This window comes from Callithrix jacchus, chromosome 7 (genome assembly GCF_049354715.1).
Source record: "Callithrix jacchus isolate 240 chromosome 7, calJac240_pri, whole genome shotgun sequence".
NCBI classification, from domain to species: Eukaryota; Metazoa; Chordata; class Mammalia; order Primates; family Cebidae; genus Callithrix; species Callithrix jacchus.
The window spans coordinates 65,291,887-65,313,576 of NC_133508.1; the positions used below are offsets into that span (position 1 = coordinate 65,291,887).

The 21,690-nt window shown below is 44.9% G+C and overlaps 1 protein-coding gene across 14 annotated transcripts in view; it reads right to left on the minus strand.

Annotated features, from left to right (window-relative positions):
* Nucleotides 1-21,690, minus strand: part of TAF12 (TATA-box binding protein associated factor 12) — a 54,705-nt gene that overhangs the window by 26,298 nt on the left and 6,717 nt on the right. For 2 of the 14 annotated variants that reach the window (XR_013519896.1, XM_078330921.1), the window contains exons 1-3: nt 21,560-21,672; nt 19,616-19,720; nt 1,018-1,098 (exon numbers count right to left, since the gene is read on the minus strand). The exons of 1 other annotated variant lie outside the window; for it this stretch is intronic. Coding sequence is in view for 4 of the 13 variants with exons in the window: in XM_078330921.1 (XP_078187047.1) it covers nt 1,018-1,089 (72 nt within the window). In the remaining 9 variants the exon portion in view is untranslated. Of the gene's footprint in view, nt 1-1,017; nt 1,103-13,652; nt 13,768-19,615; nt 19,721-19,962; nt 20,071-20,676; nt 21,207-21,489; nt 21,673-21,690 lie in introns of those variants that run through there. 11 more of the 14 variants (XM_078330925.1, XM_078330922.1, XM_002750519.7 and 8 more) reach the window with 11 other exon arrangements.

Sequence of the window (21,690 nt, forward strand, 5' to 3'; positions counted from 1 at the left end):
TTGCAGTAAGCCAAGATCATGCCACTGTATTCCAGCGTGGGCAACAGAATGAGACTCTGTCTCAGCAAACAAACAAACAAACCAAACAAAAAACCATTTAGGGGCCGGGCATGGTGGCTCACACCTATAATCCCAGCACTTTGGGAGGCCCAGGCAGGCAGATCACCTGAGGCTGGGAGTTCAAGACCAGCCTGGCCAACATGAAGAAAACCTGTCTCTACTAAAAATACAAAATTAGCCAGGTATGGTGGCATGTGTAATCCCAGCTACTTGAGAGGCTGAGTCAGGAGAACTGCTTGAACTTGGAAGGCAGAGGGTGCGTTGAACTGAGATTGCACAATTGCACTCCAGCCTAGGCAACAAGAGTGAAACTCCATCTCAAAAAAAAAAAAAATCCCACTTAACTGGACTCACTTAGCATGTAGTCCTAGCTACTCGGGAGGCTAAGGGAGGAGGATTGCCTGAATCCAAGAAGCTGAGGCTGCAATGAGCTGTGATCATACCACCACTGCACTCCAGCCTAGGTGACAGAGTGAGACATTGTCTAAAAATAAAATGAAATAAAATAAAATAAAATAAAAATAAACTAGAATAAGCAAGACATTTTTGAGAACTTTGTAAAAATAGTTAAGTACTACATGCATTATTTTTAAAGTATCAAATAATGTTAAATTCAAATAAGTCATGGCACAATCACATCCTTTAAAAAAATCAGTCACAAAGCTTAACAATACAGACTAGTTCATTTTGGCATTTCAAACATGCTTAAGTTTATGTCGGGGGTATGCCCCAAAAACATAAATTTTAGCTGTTGTTAAAAGTAAACTCCTTTTTGTCAACAGCAATTTTTCTCGGAGTGTTAGCAATCTAAGTACATGCAGACACCCTAGCCTGAAGCAGCTGAGACTCCTGAATCTTAGAGCCATGAGGTTTACTCTGTGGACGTCAGCTTGGGGGTCATGACAATCAGAAGCACATTCACCAAGTTTTGCCCACAGTAGCCTCAAACCTACTTACAGCTATCTGAGTGTCTAGATCTTTAATTACATCAGCAACAGCTGTGAGCCCGGTGAAATGAGAGGCAGCCATTTTCAAAAGCTACCTGTAAATGAACAACTAGCATCAAGCAATATCCTTGCCATGGAATCATTTTAGTTGCATGGCCTGGTACCTCTTTACCAACCAGGATCCAAGCAAACTGGATGTGGAAAAATATATCTCCTTTTCCTTAGTGGAAGCCAAGATAAACATCTCCACCTCTTTTATAAGCAACTTTGAAAATTAATTAATGATGATTATGGCATATATAGACCATCTTCGTTTTTTTTTAGACAGAGTCTCGCTCTGTCACCAGGCTGGAGTACAGTGGCGCGTTCTCAGTTCACTGCAACCTCCACCTCCTGGGATCAAGCAATTCTCCTGCCTCAGCCTCCCAAGTAGCTGGGACTACAGGCACACACCACCAAGCCCAGCTAATTTTTGTATTTTTATTAGATATGGGGTTTCACTATGTTGACCAGGATGGTCTCAATCTCTTGACCTCGTAATCCACCCACCTTGGCCTTCAAAGTGCTGAAATTACAGGTGTGAGCCACTGCACCCAGCCTAGACCATCTTCTTATGAAATGAATGTCTGCTGTCAGGGAAAAGCTAACAGCATATGGACTATTTTATTGGGCAAAATTGTGGGATATGAACCTGCAGAGGTTATGTCAATGGCTTTGTTGGCAACATAAATGTCTATCTGTATCTATTCTACTCTTTTCCCTAGTGCTGAGTTCTTCCTCAACACACTGTCTGACTTTCTAATATGAGAAATCTGGCCTGGTCCAGTGCCTCACGCCTGTAATCCCAGCTCTGCGGGAGGTCAAGGCAAGCAAATCACTTGAGGTTAGGAGTTTGAGACCAACCTGGACAACATGTTGACACCTGGTATCTACTAAAAATACAAAAACTAGCCAATAGCCAGGCTTGGTGGCAAGTGCCTTTAATCCCAGCTACTTGGAAGGCTGACGCAAGAGAATCGCTTGAACTCAGGAGGTAGAGTTTGCAGTGATCTGAGATCAGGCCACTGCACTCCAGCCTGAGCGACAGAGCGAGACTGTCAAAAATAATAATAATAATAATATAAGAAATCATGTTCTCCTGGTTTACTCTCAATAAAAGCAACTAAGTATGTACTAGTTTTTTTTAAAAAAAAAAAAAGATAGACTAGGCTGACTTGCTGGCCAAGAACCAGCTGAAAGGCACAGCAGAGTGTTAGGATCACTTGTTTGTTTTAACTATATGTGGCCTCCTTCTCCTCTTCTCTATCAACAAACATTACCAATAGGAGTCAGCAGAGAAACCTTTCTTAACATGCTAATAGCTGTTCTAATATTATAAAAGCTAACTATTTTCCCAACACAAGTTCTATGGAAAAGCCCCATTAAAGATTATCAAACTGTATCCTCATCACTCTAGCCTCACACTGAACATACTGTATCTCTCAAAACACTCCCACAATCTTCAAGGGACTTCCCAAATAACACTGAGTATCACACAAAATAAGTGGAGACATTTTATAATAAAGATTTTTGAGGCCGGGCGCGGTGGCTCACGCCTATAATCCCAGCACTTTGGGAGGACTCGGCGGGTGGATCACAAGGTCGAGAGATCGAGACCATTCTGGTCAACAAGGTGAAACCCTGTCTCTACTAAAAATACAAAAAATTAGCTGGGCATGGTGGTGCACACCTGTAGTCCTAGCTACTCGGGAGGCTGAGGCAGGAGAATTGCTTGAACCCAGAAGGCGGAGGTTGTGGTGAGCCGAGATCATGCCATTGCACTCCAGTCTGGGTAACAACAGCGAAACTCCGTCTCAAAAAAAAAAAAAAAAAAGATGTTTGAATGAGAATTTCCGTTAGAACATCTGGAGACATAGCTGGGTGTGGTGGTATGCACCTATAATCCCAGTAATGCAGGGGCTGAGATAGGAGTACTGCTTGAGCCCAGGAGTTTGAGGTTAGACTTGGCAACATTATGAGACACTGGCTCAATCTTTCTCTCTCTCTCTTTTTTTAATTTTAAGACAAGGTTTCATTCTGTAGGCCAGGCTAGAGTGCAATGGTGCAATCATGATTGTCTGCAGCCTTGAACTCGTGGACTCAACCAATTTTCCCATCTCAACCTCTTAAGCAGCTAGGACTACAGATGCACACCACTGCACCCAGCTAATTTTTTTTTTTTTTTTTTTGGTAGAGATGGGGTCTTGCTATGCAACCTAGGCTGGTCTCAAACACCTGGCCTCAAGCAATTCCCCTGCCTCAGCCTACCTGAGTACTGAAATTACAGGCTTGGGCCACCACCACACTCTGCCCTGTCTCTTTAAACTTTTTTTTTTGAGAGGAGTCTCACTCTGTCACCCAGGCTGAAGTGCAATGGCGCAGTCTCGGCTCACTGCAACCTCCACCTCCTGGGTTCAAGCAATTATCTTGCCTCAGCCTCTTGAGTTGCTGGGACTACAGGCATGTGCCACCATGCTCACCTACATTTTGTATTTTTAGTAGACACAGGGTTTCACCATGTTGGCCAGGCTGGTCTAGAACTCCTGACCTTGTGATCCACCTGCCTTGGCCTCCCAAAGTGCTGGGATTACAGGCACCACGCCCGCCTCTTTAAAAAAAATTTTAGAGCTGGGTGTGGTGGCTCACACCTGTAATCTCAGCACTTTGGGAGGTCAAAGTGGGCAGATCACTTGAGATCAGGAGTTCGAGAGCAGCCTGGCCAGCATGGTGATACCTGTCTCTACTAAAATTACAAAAGATTAGCCAGGCGGCAGGCGCCTATAATCCCAGCTAGTGGAGGCTGAGGCAGGAGAATCCCTTGAACCCAGGAGGCAGAGTGTGCATTGGGCCAAGACCTTAAGACCTAGAGACAAAAAAATACAGCCTATCTACATAGTACCAAATATGAATATTCACATTACAAAATTAGGATTATTTTTTGTTTTCTTATTTCCAGTGAAGTTGAATTAAATTAGGAAATAACCTTAAGGAATAGCTCCAACGTCACTTTAATGAAATAAGTGGAGGCTGGGCACAGTGGCTCATGCCTACAATCACAGCATTTTGGGAGGGCGAGGCAGGTGGATAACTTGAGGTCAGGAATTTGAGACCAGCCTGGCCAACATCATGAAACCCCGTTTCTACTAAAAATAGATTAGCCAGGCATGGTGGCATGCACCTGTAATCCCAGCTAGTCAGGAGGCTGAGACATGAACCTGGGAGGCAGAGGTTGCACTGAGCCAAGATAAGGCCATTTCACTCCAGCCCTGGCGACAGTGAGACTGTCTCAAAAAAAAAAAAAAAAAAGAAAAGAAAAAAGAAAGAAGTAAGTGGAACCTCTGGGGAAGAGAAAAAATCAGTTTCTCCCTAAGAAACTAGACAAAAATGTACTGCTGTCATTGACCTTGCTGAAAAGCAAACAATACTTCCTAATTTTGAATTCTGGCTAAGCAAGCTATTTCTTCCTATAAAAACAAAACAGGCCGGGCGTGGTGGCTCACTCCTATAATCCCAGCACTTTCGGGTGGATCACGAGATCAAGAGATCAAGATCATCCTGATCAACATGGTGAAACCCTGTCTCTACTAAAAATACAAAAATTAGCTGGGCATGGTGGCGTGGCCTGTAGTCCCAGCTACTCGGGAGGCTGAGGTAGGAGAATTGCTTGAACCCAGGAGGCAGAGGTTGCAGTGAGCCGAGATCGCGCCATTGCACTCCAGCCTGGGTAACAAGAGCAAAATTCCATCTCAAAAAAAAAAACAAAAACAGATGATAACCAGACACCCACTGCCAGACTAACATTACCCTTAGTTTCCTAAACTATTCCTTGATATGGTAGGATTTTAAAACTGTAACACATTTGAGTGGGTGGCAATACATGGGTTTATACAACTGTCAAACTCCTCCCACTAAACATTTAAGATCTGTGCATTTTATTGTATGTAAATTATATTAAAACCAAGAACAGTAAATCAAATACCCCTCCAGCTCCCCAGGAAAAACAGTGTACTCCTAAATATTCATCCTACAGAAAGGAAAACTTGAGTTCAAGACCAGCCTTGAACTCAGCCAGTATGGTGAAACCCGTCTCTACCAAAAAAATGCAAAAATTAGCCAGGCAGGGGGTGTGTAATTCTTCAGGAGACCGAGGTACAAGACTTTTTTGAAGCCGGGAGGTGGAGGTTGCAGTGAGCTGAGGTCTCACCACTGCATTCCACCCTGGGTGACAGAGCAAGACTCCATCTCAAAAAAAAAAAACTAAAAAAGCTAGTCACAAAAGACTACATATTATATGATTCCAAGTATATGAAATGTCCAGAATAAGTAAACCCATAAACAGAAAGTAGATTAGTGGTTGCGTATGGCCAGGCATGTAGGAAAGGAAAAGTGACTGACTTCTACTGGGTTTCTTTTAGGGGATAAAAAATTGATCTAAAATTATATTGTGATGACTAAACAACCCTGATTGTATTTTTTAAAAACCACTGAATCATACTTTAACACAAATAACAGAAGCACTGTGGTTTGTAGAATCATACACTTTAAATTGGTGATTTGTATGATATGTGAATAATCTAAATAAAGTTTTTTTTTTTTTTTAACAAATGAGGAAGCTCATGAGATGGTCTCTAAGATAAATTGTTCAATGAATGAATGCAAGGTATAGAATGGGAGAATAATTTGCTATCATTTATTAAAACACACATATTGGCCAGGTTTGGTGGCTCACACCTATAATTCCAGCACTTTGGGAGGCTAAGCCAGGTGGATGACAAGGTCAGGAGTTCAAGACCAACCTGACCAAGATGGTGAAACCCCATCTCTACTAAAAACACAAAAAATTAGCTGGGCATAGTGGCGCGTGCCTGTAATCCCAGCTACTCAGGAGGCTGAGGCAGGAGAGTTGCCTGAACCCAGGAGGCGGAGGTTGCGGTGAGCCGAGATCGTGCCATTGCACTCCAGCCTGGGTAACAAGAGCGAAACTCCGTCTCAAAAAAAAAATACAAAAATTAGCTGGGCATGGTGGTGGGTACCTGTAATCCCAGGTTACTCAGGGGGCTGAGGCAGGAGAATTGCTTGAACCTGAGAGGTGGAGGTTGCAGTGAGCTGAGATTGCATCAGTGCACTCTAGTCTGGGCGACAAAGCAAGACTCCATCTCAAAAATAAACAAACAAACACACATACACAGACACAGTTGTAAATTCATAAATTATTCCTGGAAAGATACAAGAAACTGATAACAGAGGGAGGAGGAGGAATGGTGGTATCTGGGTGGCCTATGAGACCAAGATGGGAGAATCTTATTTTTCACTGTACACCCCAAATCCTGTATTATGTGCATATGTTACCTATGGAAAAAAAATTAAGATAAACTACTATTTGGATGTTTTTTTTTTTTTTTTGAGATGGAGTTTCCCTCTTGTTACCCAGGCTGGAGTGAAATGGCGCGATCTTGGCTCGCCACAACCTCTGCCTCCTGGGCTTTCAGGCAATTCTCTTGCCTCAGCCTCCTGAGTAGCTGGGATTACAGGCACGCGCCACCACGCCCAGCTAATTGTTTTGTATGTTTAGTAGATATGGGGTTTCACCATGTTGACTAGGATGGTCTCAATCTCTTGACCTCGTGATCCACCCGCCTCGGCCTCCCAAAGTGCTGGGATTACAGGCTTGAGCCACCGCGCCCGGCTTGGATTTTTTTCTCTGAAGAAATAGATCATACTCACTCTTTTCTTTTTGGTTTGTATGTTTCTGAGACACAGTTTCACTCTGTCACCCAGGCTGGAGTGCAGTGACGTAATCTTGGTTCTCTGAAACCTTGGCCTCCTGGGTTCAAGCAATTTTCCTGCCTTAGCCTCCCAAGTAGCTGGGATTACAGGTGCATACCATCATACCCAGCTAATTTTTTGTATTATTAGCAGAGACCAGGTTTTTCCACGTTGGCCAAGCTGGTTTCCAACTTCTAACCTCAAGTGATCTGCCCACCCTGGTCTCCCAAAGAGCTGGGATTATAGGCATGAGCCACTGTGCCTGGCCTTGGAATTTTTTTTTTTTTTTAAGAGACGGGGTCTCACTATGTTGCCCAGATTGGAGTGCAGTGACTATTCACAGGCGCCATCCCACTACTGATCAGCATGGGAGTTTTGACTTGCTCCATTTCCGACCTGGGCCGGTTCACCCCTCCTTAGGCAACCTGGTGGTCCCCCGCTCCCAGGAGGTCACCATATTGATGCCAAACTTAGTTCGGACAGCCTATCGGCATAGTGCACTACAGCCCAGAACTCCTGGACTCAAGAGATCCTCCAGCCTCGGCCTCTCAAATAGCTGGGACTACAGGCACGCACCACCAAGCCCAGATAGAATTCTTTTTTGTTTGCAGAGATGGGATCTCACTGTTGTCTAGGCTGGAGTGCAGTGGTGAAATCACAGCTCACTGTACCCCCAAAATCCTAGGCTCAAGCAATCCTCTTGCTTCAGCCTCTTGAGTAGCTGGGACTACAAGTACAAGCCCCACCTGGCTATTTTTTTTAGAGACAAGTGTCTTGCTGTGTTGCCCAGGACGGCCCTGAACTCTTGGCCTCTATCAATCCTCAAGCCCGCAGATTCCCGAATAGCTGGGATTATGTGCAAGACACCACACCCAACTCTAATCTGTTTATTTTTTTAGAAATGGGTCTTGCTTTGTGGCCTAGGCTTGAGTGCAGTGGTGCAATTATAGCTCACTACAGCGTCAACCAGCTGGACTCAAGCTATCCTCCCACCTCAGCTTCCCCAGTAGCTGTAACTACAGATTCACACCACAATGCCCAGGTAGTTTTATATGTTTTGTAGAGAAGAGGTATCACCATGTTGCCCAGGCTGCTCTCAAACTCTTGGGCTCAAGTGATCCTCCAGCCTCAGCCTCCCAAAGTGCTGGGATTATAGGCACAAGCCTCCATGCCCACATTTACACGAAAATAAATTCAGGGCCGGGCGCAGTGGCTCATGCTTGTAATCCCAGCACTTTGGGAGGCCAAGGCAGGCTGGGATCACAAGGTTAGGAGTTTGAGACCAGACTGACCAACATGGTGAAACCCTGTCTCTACTAAAATTAAAAAAATTAGCCCAGCATGGTGGTGTGCACCTGTAATCCCAGATACTCAGGAGGCTGAGGTAGGAGAATCACTTGAAGCTGGGAGGCAGAGATTGCAGTGAGCTGAGATCGCACCACTCCACTCTAGCCTGGGTTGCAGTTCCAGATGCCATCTCAAAAACAAAACAACAACAAAAAGTTCAAAACTGATCATAGACCTAATGTAAAAATATACAACATTTTAAAGAAAACAGGAAAGATCTTCAAGACTTCAGGTTAGTCAGAGTACTTAGATATAACACCAAAAGTACAATCCACAAAAGAAAAAAACTGATAGCGTGAACAAGTAGATAAGTCATAGATTAGGAGAAAATAATTTATAAATCACATAGCCAACAAATGACTTGTATCCAGCACACATATAAAGAATTTTCATTGCAAAGGCTGGTGGGGGAGGAAAAAAAATTTTTTTTTTCCAAATTGAACAATAAGAGAATAAGAACCCATTTTAGAAAACGGGCAGACTCAGCCCGGCACAGTGGCTCACGTCTGTAATCTCACCACTTTGGAAGGCCTTGGAGGGTGGGTCACCTGAGGTCAGGAGTTTGAGACCAGCCTGGCCAACATATAGTGAAACCTGGTCTCTATTAAAAAAATACAAAAATTAGCTGGGTTTGTTGGCACATGCCTATAGTCCCAGCTACTTGAGAAGCTGAGGCAGGAGAATCACTGGAACCTGGGAAGCAGAGGTTGCGATGAGCTGAGATCACACCACTGCTCTATAGCCTGGGCAAGAGAGTAAGACTCTGTCTCTCAAAAAAAAAAAAAAAAAAAAAAAAAAAGCAAGCGCTGGGCGCGGTGGCTCACGCCTATAATCCCAGCACTTTGGGAGGCCGAGGCGGGTGGATCACAAGGTCAAGAGATCAAGACCATCCTGGTCAACATGGTGAAACCTCGTCTCTACTAAAAACACAAAAAATTAGCTGGGCACGGTGGCGCGTGCCTGTAATCCCAGCTACTTAGGAGGCTGAGACAGGAGAATTGCCTGAACCCAAGAGGCAGAGGTTACAGTGAGCCGAGATCGCGCCATTGCACTCCAGCCTGGGTAACAAGAGCGAAACTCCATATCAAAAAAAAAAAAGAAAAGAAAATGGGCTGACTGGGCATGATGGCTCATGCATGTAATCCCAGTACTTTGGCAGGCCAAGGCAGGAGGATTGCTTGAGCTCAGGAGTTTGAGACAAGCCTGGGTAACATAATGAGACCCTGACTTACTTAATTTATTTATTTAAATAGGCAAAAGATCTGAGCAGACTCTTCATCAAAGATAAACAAATGGCAAATAAGCACATGAAAAGATGTTCAATATCATTAGTCATCAGGAAGATGCAAATTTTTAAAAATATAATACACCTACATAAAATAGCTAAATGGCCAGGTGCGGCGGCTCACGCCTGGAATCCTAGCTAGTACTTTGGGAGGCCAAAGTGGGTGGATTGCCTGAGTTAAGGAGTTCAAGACCATCTTGGGCAGCCTGGTGAAACCATGTCTTAAAAAAAATAACAGGCCGGGTGCGGTGGCTCATGCCTATAATCCCAGCACTTTGGGAGGCCAAGGGGGGTGGATCATGAGGTCAAGAGATCGAGACCATTCTGGTCAACAAGTGAAACCCTGTCTCTACTAAAAATACAAAAATTAGCTGGGCATGGTGGTGCGTGCCTGTAGTCCCAGCTACTCAGGAGGCTGAGGCAGGAGAATTGCTTGAACCCAGAAGGTGGAGGTTGCGGTGAGCCGAGACTGTGCCATCGCACTCCGGTTTGGGTAAAAAGAGCGAAACTCCATCTCAAAAAAAAATAATAATAATAAATAAGACAAAATAGCTAAAATTTAACAAAAACAATGCTGGAGAGGATGCAAAGGAACTGAAATCCTCATACATTGCTGGTGTGAATGTAAAATGGTATAGTTTTTTTGGAAGACAGTTTGGTCATAAAGTTAAACATATAGTTACATGACTCAGCAATCCCACTCCTAGGTACTTACTCCAGAGAAATGAAAACTTACATTCACACAAAAATCTGTATATAAATGTTTATAGCAACATCATTCACAACTACTGCAAACTGAAAACAATCCAGGTGTCCTTCAAATGGTGAAGAGATAAATTATGGTATAACCATTCAATGGAATACTCAGAAACAGAAAGGAAAGGCCGGTTGCAGGGCTCACATCTGTAATCCCAGCACTTTGGGAGGCTGAGGTGGGTGGATCACCTGAAGTCAGGAGTTTGAGACCAGCCTGGCCAACATGGTGAAACGCTGTCCCCACTAAAAATATAAAAACTAGCTGGGCATGGTGGCTCGAGCCTGTAATCTCAGCTACTTGAGAGGCTGAGGCAGGAGAATCACTTCAACCCGGAGGCAGAGGATGCAGTGTGCAGAGATTGAACCATTGCACTCCAGCCTGGGCAGCAGAGTAAGACTCTGTCTTAACAATAACAACAAAAGACTACTGATACATGCAACAACAGAGATGAATTTCAAATGTATCATGCTAAGTGAAAAAGGCAAGGCTCAGATGGCTATATAATTCCATCTACAGGCCACTCTGGAAAAAAAGTTATAGGGATAGAAAACAGATCAGTGGCTGCTAAGGAGTCTGGGGCAGAGGAGTGTTTGACTGCAAAGGAACAGCATGATTAAATCTGCAAGGGTGGGGAGTGAAATTGTTTCCTATCTTGAGTGTTGTGGTGCTTATATGACAGTATGTGTCATATTCTATGAGTTATGACTATACCCCCATAATAATTTTACTGTATATAAATTAAAAAAAAAATTTTTTTTTGATGGAGTTTCACTCTTGTTGCCCAGGCTAGAGTGCAATGGCATGATCTCAGCTCACTACAACCTCTGCCTTCCAGGTATAAGCAATTCTCCTGTCTCGGCCTCCCAAGTAGCTCAGATTACAGGCATGTGCCACCAAGCCTGGCTATTTTTTTCATTTAGGAGAGATGGGGCTTCACCATGTTAGTCAGGCTGGTGGCAAACTCCTGACCCCACATGATCTACCCACCTCGGCCTCCAAAAGTGCTGGGATTACAATCCCAGCCTAACTTTTTTTGGTGTGGGGACAGAATCTCACTGTTGCCCAGGCCAGAGTGCTGGGGCCCAATCTTGGCTCACTGCAACCTCCACCTCCTGGGTTTAAGTGATTCTCCTGCCTCAGCCTCCAGAGTAGCCGGGATTACAGGCACATGCCACCATATCCAGCTAATTTTTATACTTTTTACTAAGATGGTTTGGCCATGTTAGCCAGGGTGGTCTCGAACTCCTGGCCTTAAGTGATCTGTCTACCTTGGCCTCCCAAAGTGCTGGGATTACAAGCATGAGCCACTGTGCCTGGCCAAAAATAAATTTTAAAAAGTAAAACAGGGCCAGGCACGATGGCTCATGCCTGTAACCCCAGCACTCTGAGAGGCCAAGACAGGCAGATCACTTGAGGTAAGGAGTTCAAGATCAGCCTGACCAACATGGTAAAACCCTGTCTCTACTAAAAATACAAAAATTAGCTAGGCATGGTGGTGGGTTCCTGTAATTCCAGCTACTCGGAAAGCTGAGGCAGGAGAATGGCTTGAACACAGAAGGCAGAGGTTGTAGTGAGCCAAGACCTCGCTATTGTACTCCAGCCTGGGCGACAGAATGAGACTGTGTCTCAAGAAAAAAAATTTTTAGGCCGGGCGCAGTGGCTCAAGCCTGTAATCCCAGCACTTTGGCGCCGAGGCGGGTGGATCACAAGGTCAAGAGATCCAGACCATCCTGGTCAACATGGTGAAACCCCGTCTCTAAAAATACAAAAAATGAGCTGGGCATGGTGGCGTGTGCCTGTAATCCCAGCTACTCAGGAGGCCGAGGCAGGAGAATAGCCTGAACCCAGGAGATGGAGGTTGTGATGAGCCAAGGTCGCGCCATTGCACTCCAGCCTGGGTAACAAGAGCGAAACTTGGTCTCAAAAAAAAAAGAAAAGAAGAAAAACATTTTTTTTAAAAAGACCAGGAGTGGTGGCTCATGTCTGCAATCCTAGCACTTTATCACCCGAGATCAGGAGTTTGAGACCAGTCTGACCAACTCAGAGAAACCCCATCTTTACTAAAAATTCCACATTAGCCGAGCGTGGTAGCACATGCCTATAATCCCAGCAACTCGGGAGGCTAAGACAGAATGTTTGAACCCAGGAGGTAGGGGTTGCAGTGAGCAGAGATCACACCATTGCACTCCAGCCTGGGCAACAACAGTGAAACTGCCTCAAAAAAAAGTGAAGGGAATAGGGGAACAGACGACTAGATGGCCTTCAAACTTCAAAACTTTTTAACCTCTGAAATATTTAGTAATTTATTATTTAAGCAAAATACTGGAATCAAGAGGACTGGCCTTGGCATAAAAGCCCTATTACTGTGGTGTATGACTTCACTTACTGACTTTTTTTTTTTTTTTTTTTTCAGACAGTCTCACTCTGTCACCAAGGCTGGAGTGAAGTTGCGTGATCTCAGCTCACTGTAATCTCTGCCTCCTGGATTCAAGCAATTTTCTGCCTCAGCCTCCCAAGTAGCTGGGATTATAGGCCCCCACCACCATGCCCTGCTAATTTTTATATTTTTAGTAGAGACAGGGTTTCACCATCTTGGCCAGGCTGGTCTCGAACTCCCGACTTCATGATCTACCCATCTAGGCCTCCCAAAGTGCTGGGATTATTGGTGTGAGACACAGTGCCTGGCCAATGACTGGTTTTTCTACCTGGCTGTTTCCTTTCCTCTCTGGCTTCTAAATGTATCTAAATGAGCTCATATTTTCCAGCCTAAATAAACTTAAGAGAACAACAGAAATGCAAGATTTTTTCATTTGAAATTAATGATAGGATTGGTTAGTTGAGGCTCCGGGTGATTTTGACTTATCAAAAAGGCAGTATAGGCTACATGTGGGGGCCCACATCTGTAATCCCAGAACTTTGGGAGGCCAACATGGGAGGATTGCTTGGGGCCAGGAGTTCAAGACCAGCCTGGGTAACACAGAAAGATTTGATCTCTAACATCAACAATAAAAGGTAGTATAGTATACAGTACAGTGGTCAAGGATATGAACTACGGTGGCAGTATCTGGGTTTAAGTATCAACTATGCAACTTTTTAGCTGTATTGAGCAAGTTACATATACTCTTTATGCCTCAATTTTCTCATCTGAAAAACTGAAGTTAATAATGAAGTACATGGTGGGCTCAGTGGCTCATACATATAATTCTAACAGTTTGGCAGGCTGAGTGGGAGGATCACATGAGCCTAGGAGTTTCAGACCAGTCTGGGCAACATAGTGAGATCTTGTCACTATATATATATTTTATTTTCTTCTTTTAAAAAAAAATATTCTGAAAACAGACTAGTACAGTAAAATAAAAAAATAAAATAAAATAAATTCTTCCCTCTGTCCCTGATCTCGTCACCACAAAAAAAAAAAATCAAAAAATTAGCCAGGCTTGGTGGCATGTACCTGTGGTCTCAGCTACTTGGGAGGTTGAGATGGAGAACTGCTTGAGCCTAGGAAGTTGAAGCTGTATAGATGTGATGGCACCACTGCATTCCAGCGTGGGTGACAAAGCAAAACCCTGTCTCAAGAAAAAAAAAAAAAAAAAATCAGGCCGGGCGTGGTGGCTCACGCCTGTAATCCAAGCACTTTGGAGGCCAAGGCAGGCAGATCAACTGGGGTTGGGAGTTCAAGACCAGCCTGACCAACATGGTGAAACCCCGTCTTTAAAAAAAAAAAAAAGAAAGAAAAAAAAAACGGTACTGCTCAATAGCACATGTATATATAGTCCCAGCTTCTATGGGGTCTGAGATGATAAAATGACTTGAGCCTAGGAGTGCGAGGCTGCAGTGCCTTGTGATCAGGACTGTGGCTAGCCACCATGCTCCAGCCTGGACAACAAAGCAAGACCTCATCTTTCAAGAAATACCAGTGTTTCATCCATCCTGCTACTAACCCAGCACACATATCCATGTGTTGTTGGCACCATATAAGTATTCTTGTGACTTCAGAGATTAGCAAAAGAATGGTGGATTGAAAAAAAAAATGGTAGCAGCAAGTTGTCAGCAGGAGGCTGATGAGAGGTACTGTACAAAATCCAAATCAAGAGGGCTGGGTGCCATCTTCGGTCAGTTTCCACATCTGTAATTAGGAGTTGGACCAGGCAAATTCTTTTTTTGAGATGGAGTCTCATTCTCTCACACAGGCTGGAATGCAGTGGCAAAATCTTGGCTCACTGCAACCTCTGCCTCCCAGGTTCAAGTGATTCTCCTGCCTCAGCCTCTGGAGTAGCTGGGGCTATAGGCGCTTGGCACCACGCCCAGCTAATTTCGGTATTTTAGTAGAGATGGGGTTTCACCATGTAGGTCAGACTGGTTTTGAACTCCTGACATCATGATCTGCCTGTCTCAGCCTCCCAAAGTGCTGGGATTACAGGCCTGAGCCAACACGCCCGGCTGGATCAAGCAAATTCTAAAGTCCCTTTCAGCATTAAAAATCAGTGTAAGAAGACAAAGAAGAAAAAAAAATCAGTGTAAGATTTTCCTTTTTTTTTTTTTTGCCCTCTTTACCCTCCCTGTCTGACATAGATTTTTTTGTAGTGATGAGATCTATGTATAAGTCTATACATAGAGATTTCAAAGTCTGTCTGCCTCCAACACACCTGTTTCACAGTGCAGCCTGTAAACATTAGTGATATACTGCCTACAAAATATTTTGGGGCTTTCCATAAAGAACTCTAATCAAAAGTAATACGTCTAGCTGGGTGTGGTGGCAGGGGCCTGTAATCCAGCTACTTGGGAGGCTGAGGTAGGAGAAATGCTTAAACTTGGGAGGCGGAGGTTGCGGTGAGCTGAGATCTTGCCATTGCACTCCAGCTTAGGCAACAAGAGCAAAAAAAAAAAAAAAAAAAAAAAAAAGTAACATGTCTTGGCCAGGTGTCATGGTTCATACCTATAATCCCAGGCCCAGCATTTCAGGAGGCAGAGGCAGAAGGATCACTTGACAACAGGAATTCAAGACCAGACTGGGCAATGTAGGGACACCCCATTCCTATCAGTTTTTATTATTTCTTTTTCTTTTTTTTTGCCTAATAAAGCATATTTATTTATTTTTATTTTTATTTTTTTGGAGATGAAGTCTCTCGTCGCTCAGGCTGTAGTGCAGTGGCGTGATCTCGGGTCACTGCAACCTCCACCTCCTGGGTTCAAGGGATTCTTCTGCCTCAGCCTCCAAGAAGCTGGGAAGATAGGTGTCTACCACATCCAGCTAATTTTTGTATTTTATTTTAATGTTTTATTTATTTTCAATTATTATTTATTTACTTATTTGTCTTTTGAGATGGAGTCTCACTCTGGAGTGCAGTGGCATAGTCTCGGCTCACTGCAACCTCTGCCTCCCAGGTTCAAGTGAGTCTCCTGCCTCAGCCTCCAGAGTGCTGCAACTGGAGGCACGTGCTACCATGTCTGGCTAATTTTTTGTATTTTTAGTAGAGACAGGGTTTCACCATGTTAGGCAGGATGGTCTCAATCTCCTTACCTTGTGATCAGGAGTGGTGGCAGGAGTGAGCCCACGCCTGGCCTAATTTTTAACACAGAGTCTTGCTCTGCTGTCCAGGCTGGGGTGCAGAGGCATAATCTCAGCTCACTGCAACCTCCACCTCCCGGGTTCAAGCGGTTCTCCTGCCAGAGCCTCCCGAGTAGCTGGTATAAAGGTGTCCGCCACTGATTTTTGTATTTTTAGCACAGACTGGGTTTCACAACGTTGATCAGGGTGTTCTCAAGCTACTGATCTCAAGTGATTTGCCTGCCTCATCCTCCCCAAGTATTGGGATTACAGGCATGAGCCACCACACCCAGCCTCCATTTCTATTATTTTTTTTAAAAAGGTAATACGTTGGCTGGGCACAGTGGCTCACATTTGTAATCCCAGCACTTTGGGAGGCTGAGGCGGGTGGATCACGAGGTCATGAGTTTGAGAGCAGCCTGACCAACATGGTGAAACCCCATCTCTACTAAAAATACAAAAAAATTAGCTGGGTGTGATGGCATGCGCCTGTAGTCCCAGCTACCCGGGAGGCTGAGGCAGGAGAACTGCTTGAACCCGGGAGGTGGAGGTTGCAGTGAGCCGAGATTGCGCCACTGCACTCTAGCCTGGCGCCTGGCGACAGAGTGAGACTCTGCCTCAAAAAAAAAAAAAAAAAAAGGTAATATGTTGGCCGGGCACAGTGGCTCATGCTTGTAATCCCAGCACTTTGGGAGGCCGAGGTGGATCACGAGGTCACAAGTTTGAGACCAGGCTGACCAACATGGTGAAACCCCGTCTCTACTAAAAATACAAAAATTAACCGGGCATGGTGGTGCGTGCCTGTAATCTCAGTTACTCAGGAGGCTGAGGCAGGAGAATCACTTGAACCCAGGAGGCAGAGGTTGCAGTGAGCCGGGATCGAGCCACTGCACTAGAGCCTGCGGGACAGAGCGAGACTCCGTCTCAAAAAAATAATAATAATAAAATAAAAATGAATAAAAAAGTAGTATGTCCTATGTTCCTATCTGCTCTAATTATAACACAATGATTTTCTGATTGGGTATTTTGACGTCCTATCATAATAAGTCAAATGCTAGAGCCACAAATGAAATAAAGAAGTTTCCAAGTATAGGTAAGGGTGTTAACTCAGGAATAAATTATCATTAATTAAACCATCAAGTACTAGGGCTGGGGCACAGTGGCTCACGCCTGTAATCCCAGCACTTTGGGAGGCAGAGGCGGGTGGATCACCAGGTCAAGAGATCAAGACCATCCTGGTCAACATGGTGAAACCCCATCTCTACTAAAAATACAAAAAGTTAGCTGGGCACTGTGGCCTGTGCCTGTAATCCCAGCTATTCAGGAGGCTGAGGCAGGAGAATTGCCTGAACCCAGGAGGTGGAGGTTGCAGTGAGCCAAGATCGTGCCATTGCACTTCAGCCTGGGTAACAAGAACGAAACTCTGTCTCAAAAAACAAACAAACAAACAAACATCAAGTACTTTGAAGTGGTGATGTGGGTATGCTTTCCCTTATAAGCTGGTGTAAGTTTTGATCATTTGTATATGGTATAGGTGCTTGCAAATGGTACAGACTAACCCTGGGGAAAAGAATAGTAGTTTTTTTTTGAGATGGAGTTTCGCTCTTTTTACCCAGGCTGCAGTACAATGGCGCAATCTCGGCTCACCGCAACATCTGCCTCCTGGGTTCAGGCAATTCTCCTGCCTCAGCCTCCTGAGTAGCTGGGATTACAGGTACGCGCCACCATGCCCAGCTAATTTTTTGTATTTTTAGTAGAGACGGGGTTTCACCATGTTGACCAGGATGGTCTCGATCTCTTGACCTCGTGATCCACCCGCCTCGGCCTCCCAAAGTGCTGGGATAACAGGCGTGAGCCACCGCGCCCGGCAAAAAAAAATAGTAGTTTTAACAAAGTAGCCCAAGTCCCCCAAACATCTAGTTCATGATATAATTAACTGCAAAGTTAATCAAATTTAAGCCCTTGTTTTTCAAATTATTATTATTATTTTTTTTTAGATGGAGTCTCATTCTGTCATCCAGGCTGGAGGGCAGTGACACAATCTTGGCTCATTGGAACCTCTACCTCCAGAGTTCAAGTAATTCTTCCACCTCAGCCTCCAGAGTAGCTGGGACTCTGGGCATGCCCCACCATGCCCAGCTAATTTTTGTATTTTTAGTAGAAACAGGGTTTTGCCATGATGGTCAGGCTGGTCTCCAACTCTTGACCTCAGGTGACCCACCGGCCTTGGCTTCCCAAAGTGCTGGGATTATAGGCATGAGCCACCACGCCCAGTCCAAATTAGTCTTTCTTGGTCTCCTAAATCTAAAATTAAATATTTCTTACTATATTGCAAGAAAAAGCTCTACAAAGTTCCCATTTTTCTATCTTGAAATCTATGCTTCTGTGAAAACAATTTAATTCTCCTTAAATGCCACAATACGTAAGTACCCTGATAAGTTCTGGTTCTTGACATTTAGAGGAGCCTTAAGGAGGGGATGCTTTCATTCAATGATATGTTTTGTATAACTATTACTTCTAATTTGCTGAAGGGCAAACTGAGACAGAGGAATCCACTTAGAAAAGTAGAAAAAAGTGGCTGGTGGCAGTGCTCAAACCTGTAATCCCAGCACTTTGGGAGGCTGAGGTGGGTGGATCACGAGGTCAGGAGTTTGAGACCAGCCTCCTGACCAACATGGTGAAATCCTATCTCTAAAAAAAGAAGAAAAGTAGGGCCGGGCGCGGTGGCTCAAGCCTGTAATCCCAGCACTTTGGGAGGCCGAGGCGGGTGGATCACGAGGTCAAGAGATCGAGACCATCCTGGTCAACATGGTGAAACCCCGTCTCTACTAAAAATACAAAAAATTAGCTGGGCATGGTGGCGCGTGCCTATAATCCCAGCTACTCAGGAGGCTGAGGCAGGAGAATTGCCTGAACCCAGGAGGCGGAGGTTGCGGTGAGCCGAGATTGCGCCATTGCACTCCAGCCTGGGTAACAAGAGTGAAACTCCGTCTCAAAAAAAAAGAAGAAAAGTAGAAAAAAGTTTCAGAGGCATACATAACTGGAGTTCGGTCACTCAGTACTGTGTGATTTCAGGCAAAGTATTTAACCTCTCTAAACCTATTTCATTATCTGTACAACAGGACTGACAATATCTAACTTGTGGGGCTGTGATAATTAAATCATACAATACTTGAAAGTGCTTAAGCTGTGCTTAGTTAATCTGAGTAGGTTTCAGAAAAAGATAGTCATATTGAAGGAAGTGACTAGTGCAAGTCTCCCCACCATCCTTACCCAAAAGTGGCCATCTCTAATAAATGCTTCTATTAAAAATATAGGACACACTTATTTATGACTTTCCAAACGGCTTGTTAAATAAACAAATAACACTGAGCTTTATTTGAAGGTTCCAGCCAGGTGCAGTAGTAGCTCATGCCTATAATCCCAATATTTTGGGAGGCCAAGGCGGGAGGATCACTTGAGGCCAAAAATTCAACATCAACCTAGGCAACACAGCCAAACACTGTCTCTATTAAAAAAATTAAAAAATTAACTGGGTGCCGTCCAGTGCGGTGGCTCACCCCTGTAATCTCAGCAATTTGGGAGGCTGAGGTGGGCGGATCACAAGGTCAGGAGTTCGGGACCAGCCTAGCCAACATGGTGAAACCCCATCTCTACTAAAAATACAAAAATTAGCCACAGGTGGTGGCGGGCACCTATAATCCCAGCTACTCGGGAGGCTAAGGCAGGAGAATTGCTCAAACCCAGGAGGCAGAGGTTGTAATGAGCTGAGACTGCACCATTGCACTCCAGCCTGGGCAACAGAGACTGTCTCAAAAAAAAAAAAAAAATTAGCTGGGTGTGGTGGCTCATGCCTATAGTCCCACCTACCTGGGAGGCTGACACAGGAGGAGTGCTTGAGCCCAAGAATATAGGTTGCAGCAAACCATGATGATGCCACTGTACTCCAATCTGGGCAACAGAACAAGACCCTGTCTCAAAAATAGAAAAATAAAAAAAAAGATTTCCTCACTATTAAGTGACATTCACTATATTGATGTCAATACATTAACAACATTCAATAAAAACTGGGCCAGGCACAGTGGCTCACGCCTATATCCCAGCACTTTGGGAGGCTGATGGTGGTGGCAGGAGTTCAAGACAGCCTGACCAACATGGCAATACCCCATCTCTACTGAAAATACAAAAATTAGCCGGGCGTTGCAACACACACCTGTAATTCCAGCTACTCCGTAGGCTGAGGCAGAAGAATCATTTGAACCAGGAAGGCAGAGATTGCAGTGAGCCGAGATCTTGCCACTGCACTCCAGCCTGGGTGACTCTGTCTCAAAAACAAACAAAACTGGAGGAGGGGGCAAGGTGACTCATGCCTGTAATCTCAGCACTTTGGGAGGCCAAGGTGGGAGGGGATCGCTTGCACCTAGGAGTTTGAGACCAGCCTGGGCAATATAGTGAGACCCTGTCTCTACAAAAAATTTAAAAATTAACAGGGCATGGTGGTACATGCCTGTAGTTCAAGCTGCTCACGAGGTATAGGTGGGAAGATTGCTTGAGACAGAAGTTGAGGGTGCATGGCCAAGACTGAGCCACTGCACTTCAGCCTGGGTGACAGAGACCCTGCCTTAAAAAAAAAAATTTCCTCCTGAGCTTGAAGATAAAGCAAACATTCTAGAAGCATTTATTTAAGGCACATTAACCAAGCATCTCATTTGCTACATATAGCAGGGTACTGTATTAAAATTATGATCTAACTAACCATTGCCTCACTGTGATCTAAGTCTCTTTGAAACTTAGCTTCTTTAAATGTAAAATAGGAGTTTTTAAGAGATGATCTTTTGGGACCCTTCCATCACTGACACTCTTTAATTTGAGACGCAGAGTTCTGTGATCATTCAGGGTTGAGTGGAATGGGATTTAAAGCACTTACTAAGTATATAACTGAGTTTCAACTGTTTTCAACTTCACATCTGATTCCCAAGAATGAAGCAGAAAATGAAGATGTTTGCATGTGGGCTTCCTAGATTGAGTATCTGACACAAGAAAAGCCTGCCAAGAGCCAAAAAGGCAGTGCGAAGGAGAAGTTGTCTTCCCCTGATATGTCCTTTATCCCTCTGGGTTCAGAGAATACGAGAAAAAAATGGATCACTGAATCTTTTCCAAGCCCTTTCCCTTTACTTTGTAGGCTGATCTCACATCCATGGTCCCTTAGATCCAAGGCTTTTAGGAGCTCTGGTGCTCACAGCCCTGTTCTGAGACTCAGGAACTCGGAGTCTCAAAGCCCGGATCCCATCCCCACAGAAGCTCCAGCCTTCACTGTCCGCTTCTGTTCCCTTCCAAACTCAAGTTTTCGCTGTCTGCTTCTGCCCCTCAGGAACCTAAGTCTTCGCTGCCCCGTTTCTGAATCCTTAGGAGCCCGGGTCTTCACTGTCCCGCTTCTGCCTCTTAGGAGCCCAAGTCCTCACCGCTCCACTTTTACCACTCCGGAGCCCGTCTTCACGCCCCATTCACTTACGACCCTCTCCTCTTAGGAGTGCCGGTTCTCATAATCCTGTTCCTCTCAGACCGCTTTCCCTCAGATGCTGGAGAACTCACATCCATTCCCGTTCCCTAAGTCCCATCTAGAGCCCGGGTCCCCAGAGCCGCGTCTTCTCCGAGCCCGATCCTCTCAGTAGGTCCCTTCCCGAGAACCTGAATCCTCACAGCCCCATCTCGTTCACAACCTGGACCTTCGAACACTGACCTACTGTAGGTCTGGGTCCTGACTCCCTCCTCCCGCTCTTGTTCCTCAACTGCCAGGGCCCAAGACTCACAGGCAGCAGCGTCTATCTCCCCATGATATGCGGAGACTGCCCCAATGTAGCGTTCGTCTCAGCAGCCGGTCCGACTGCGCGGCCCTCCCCGACTACTTCCGGCACCGCTCCCCGCCTCCAACCCGGAAACG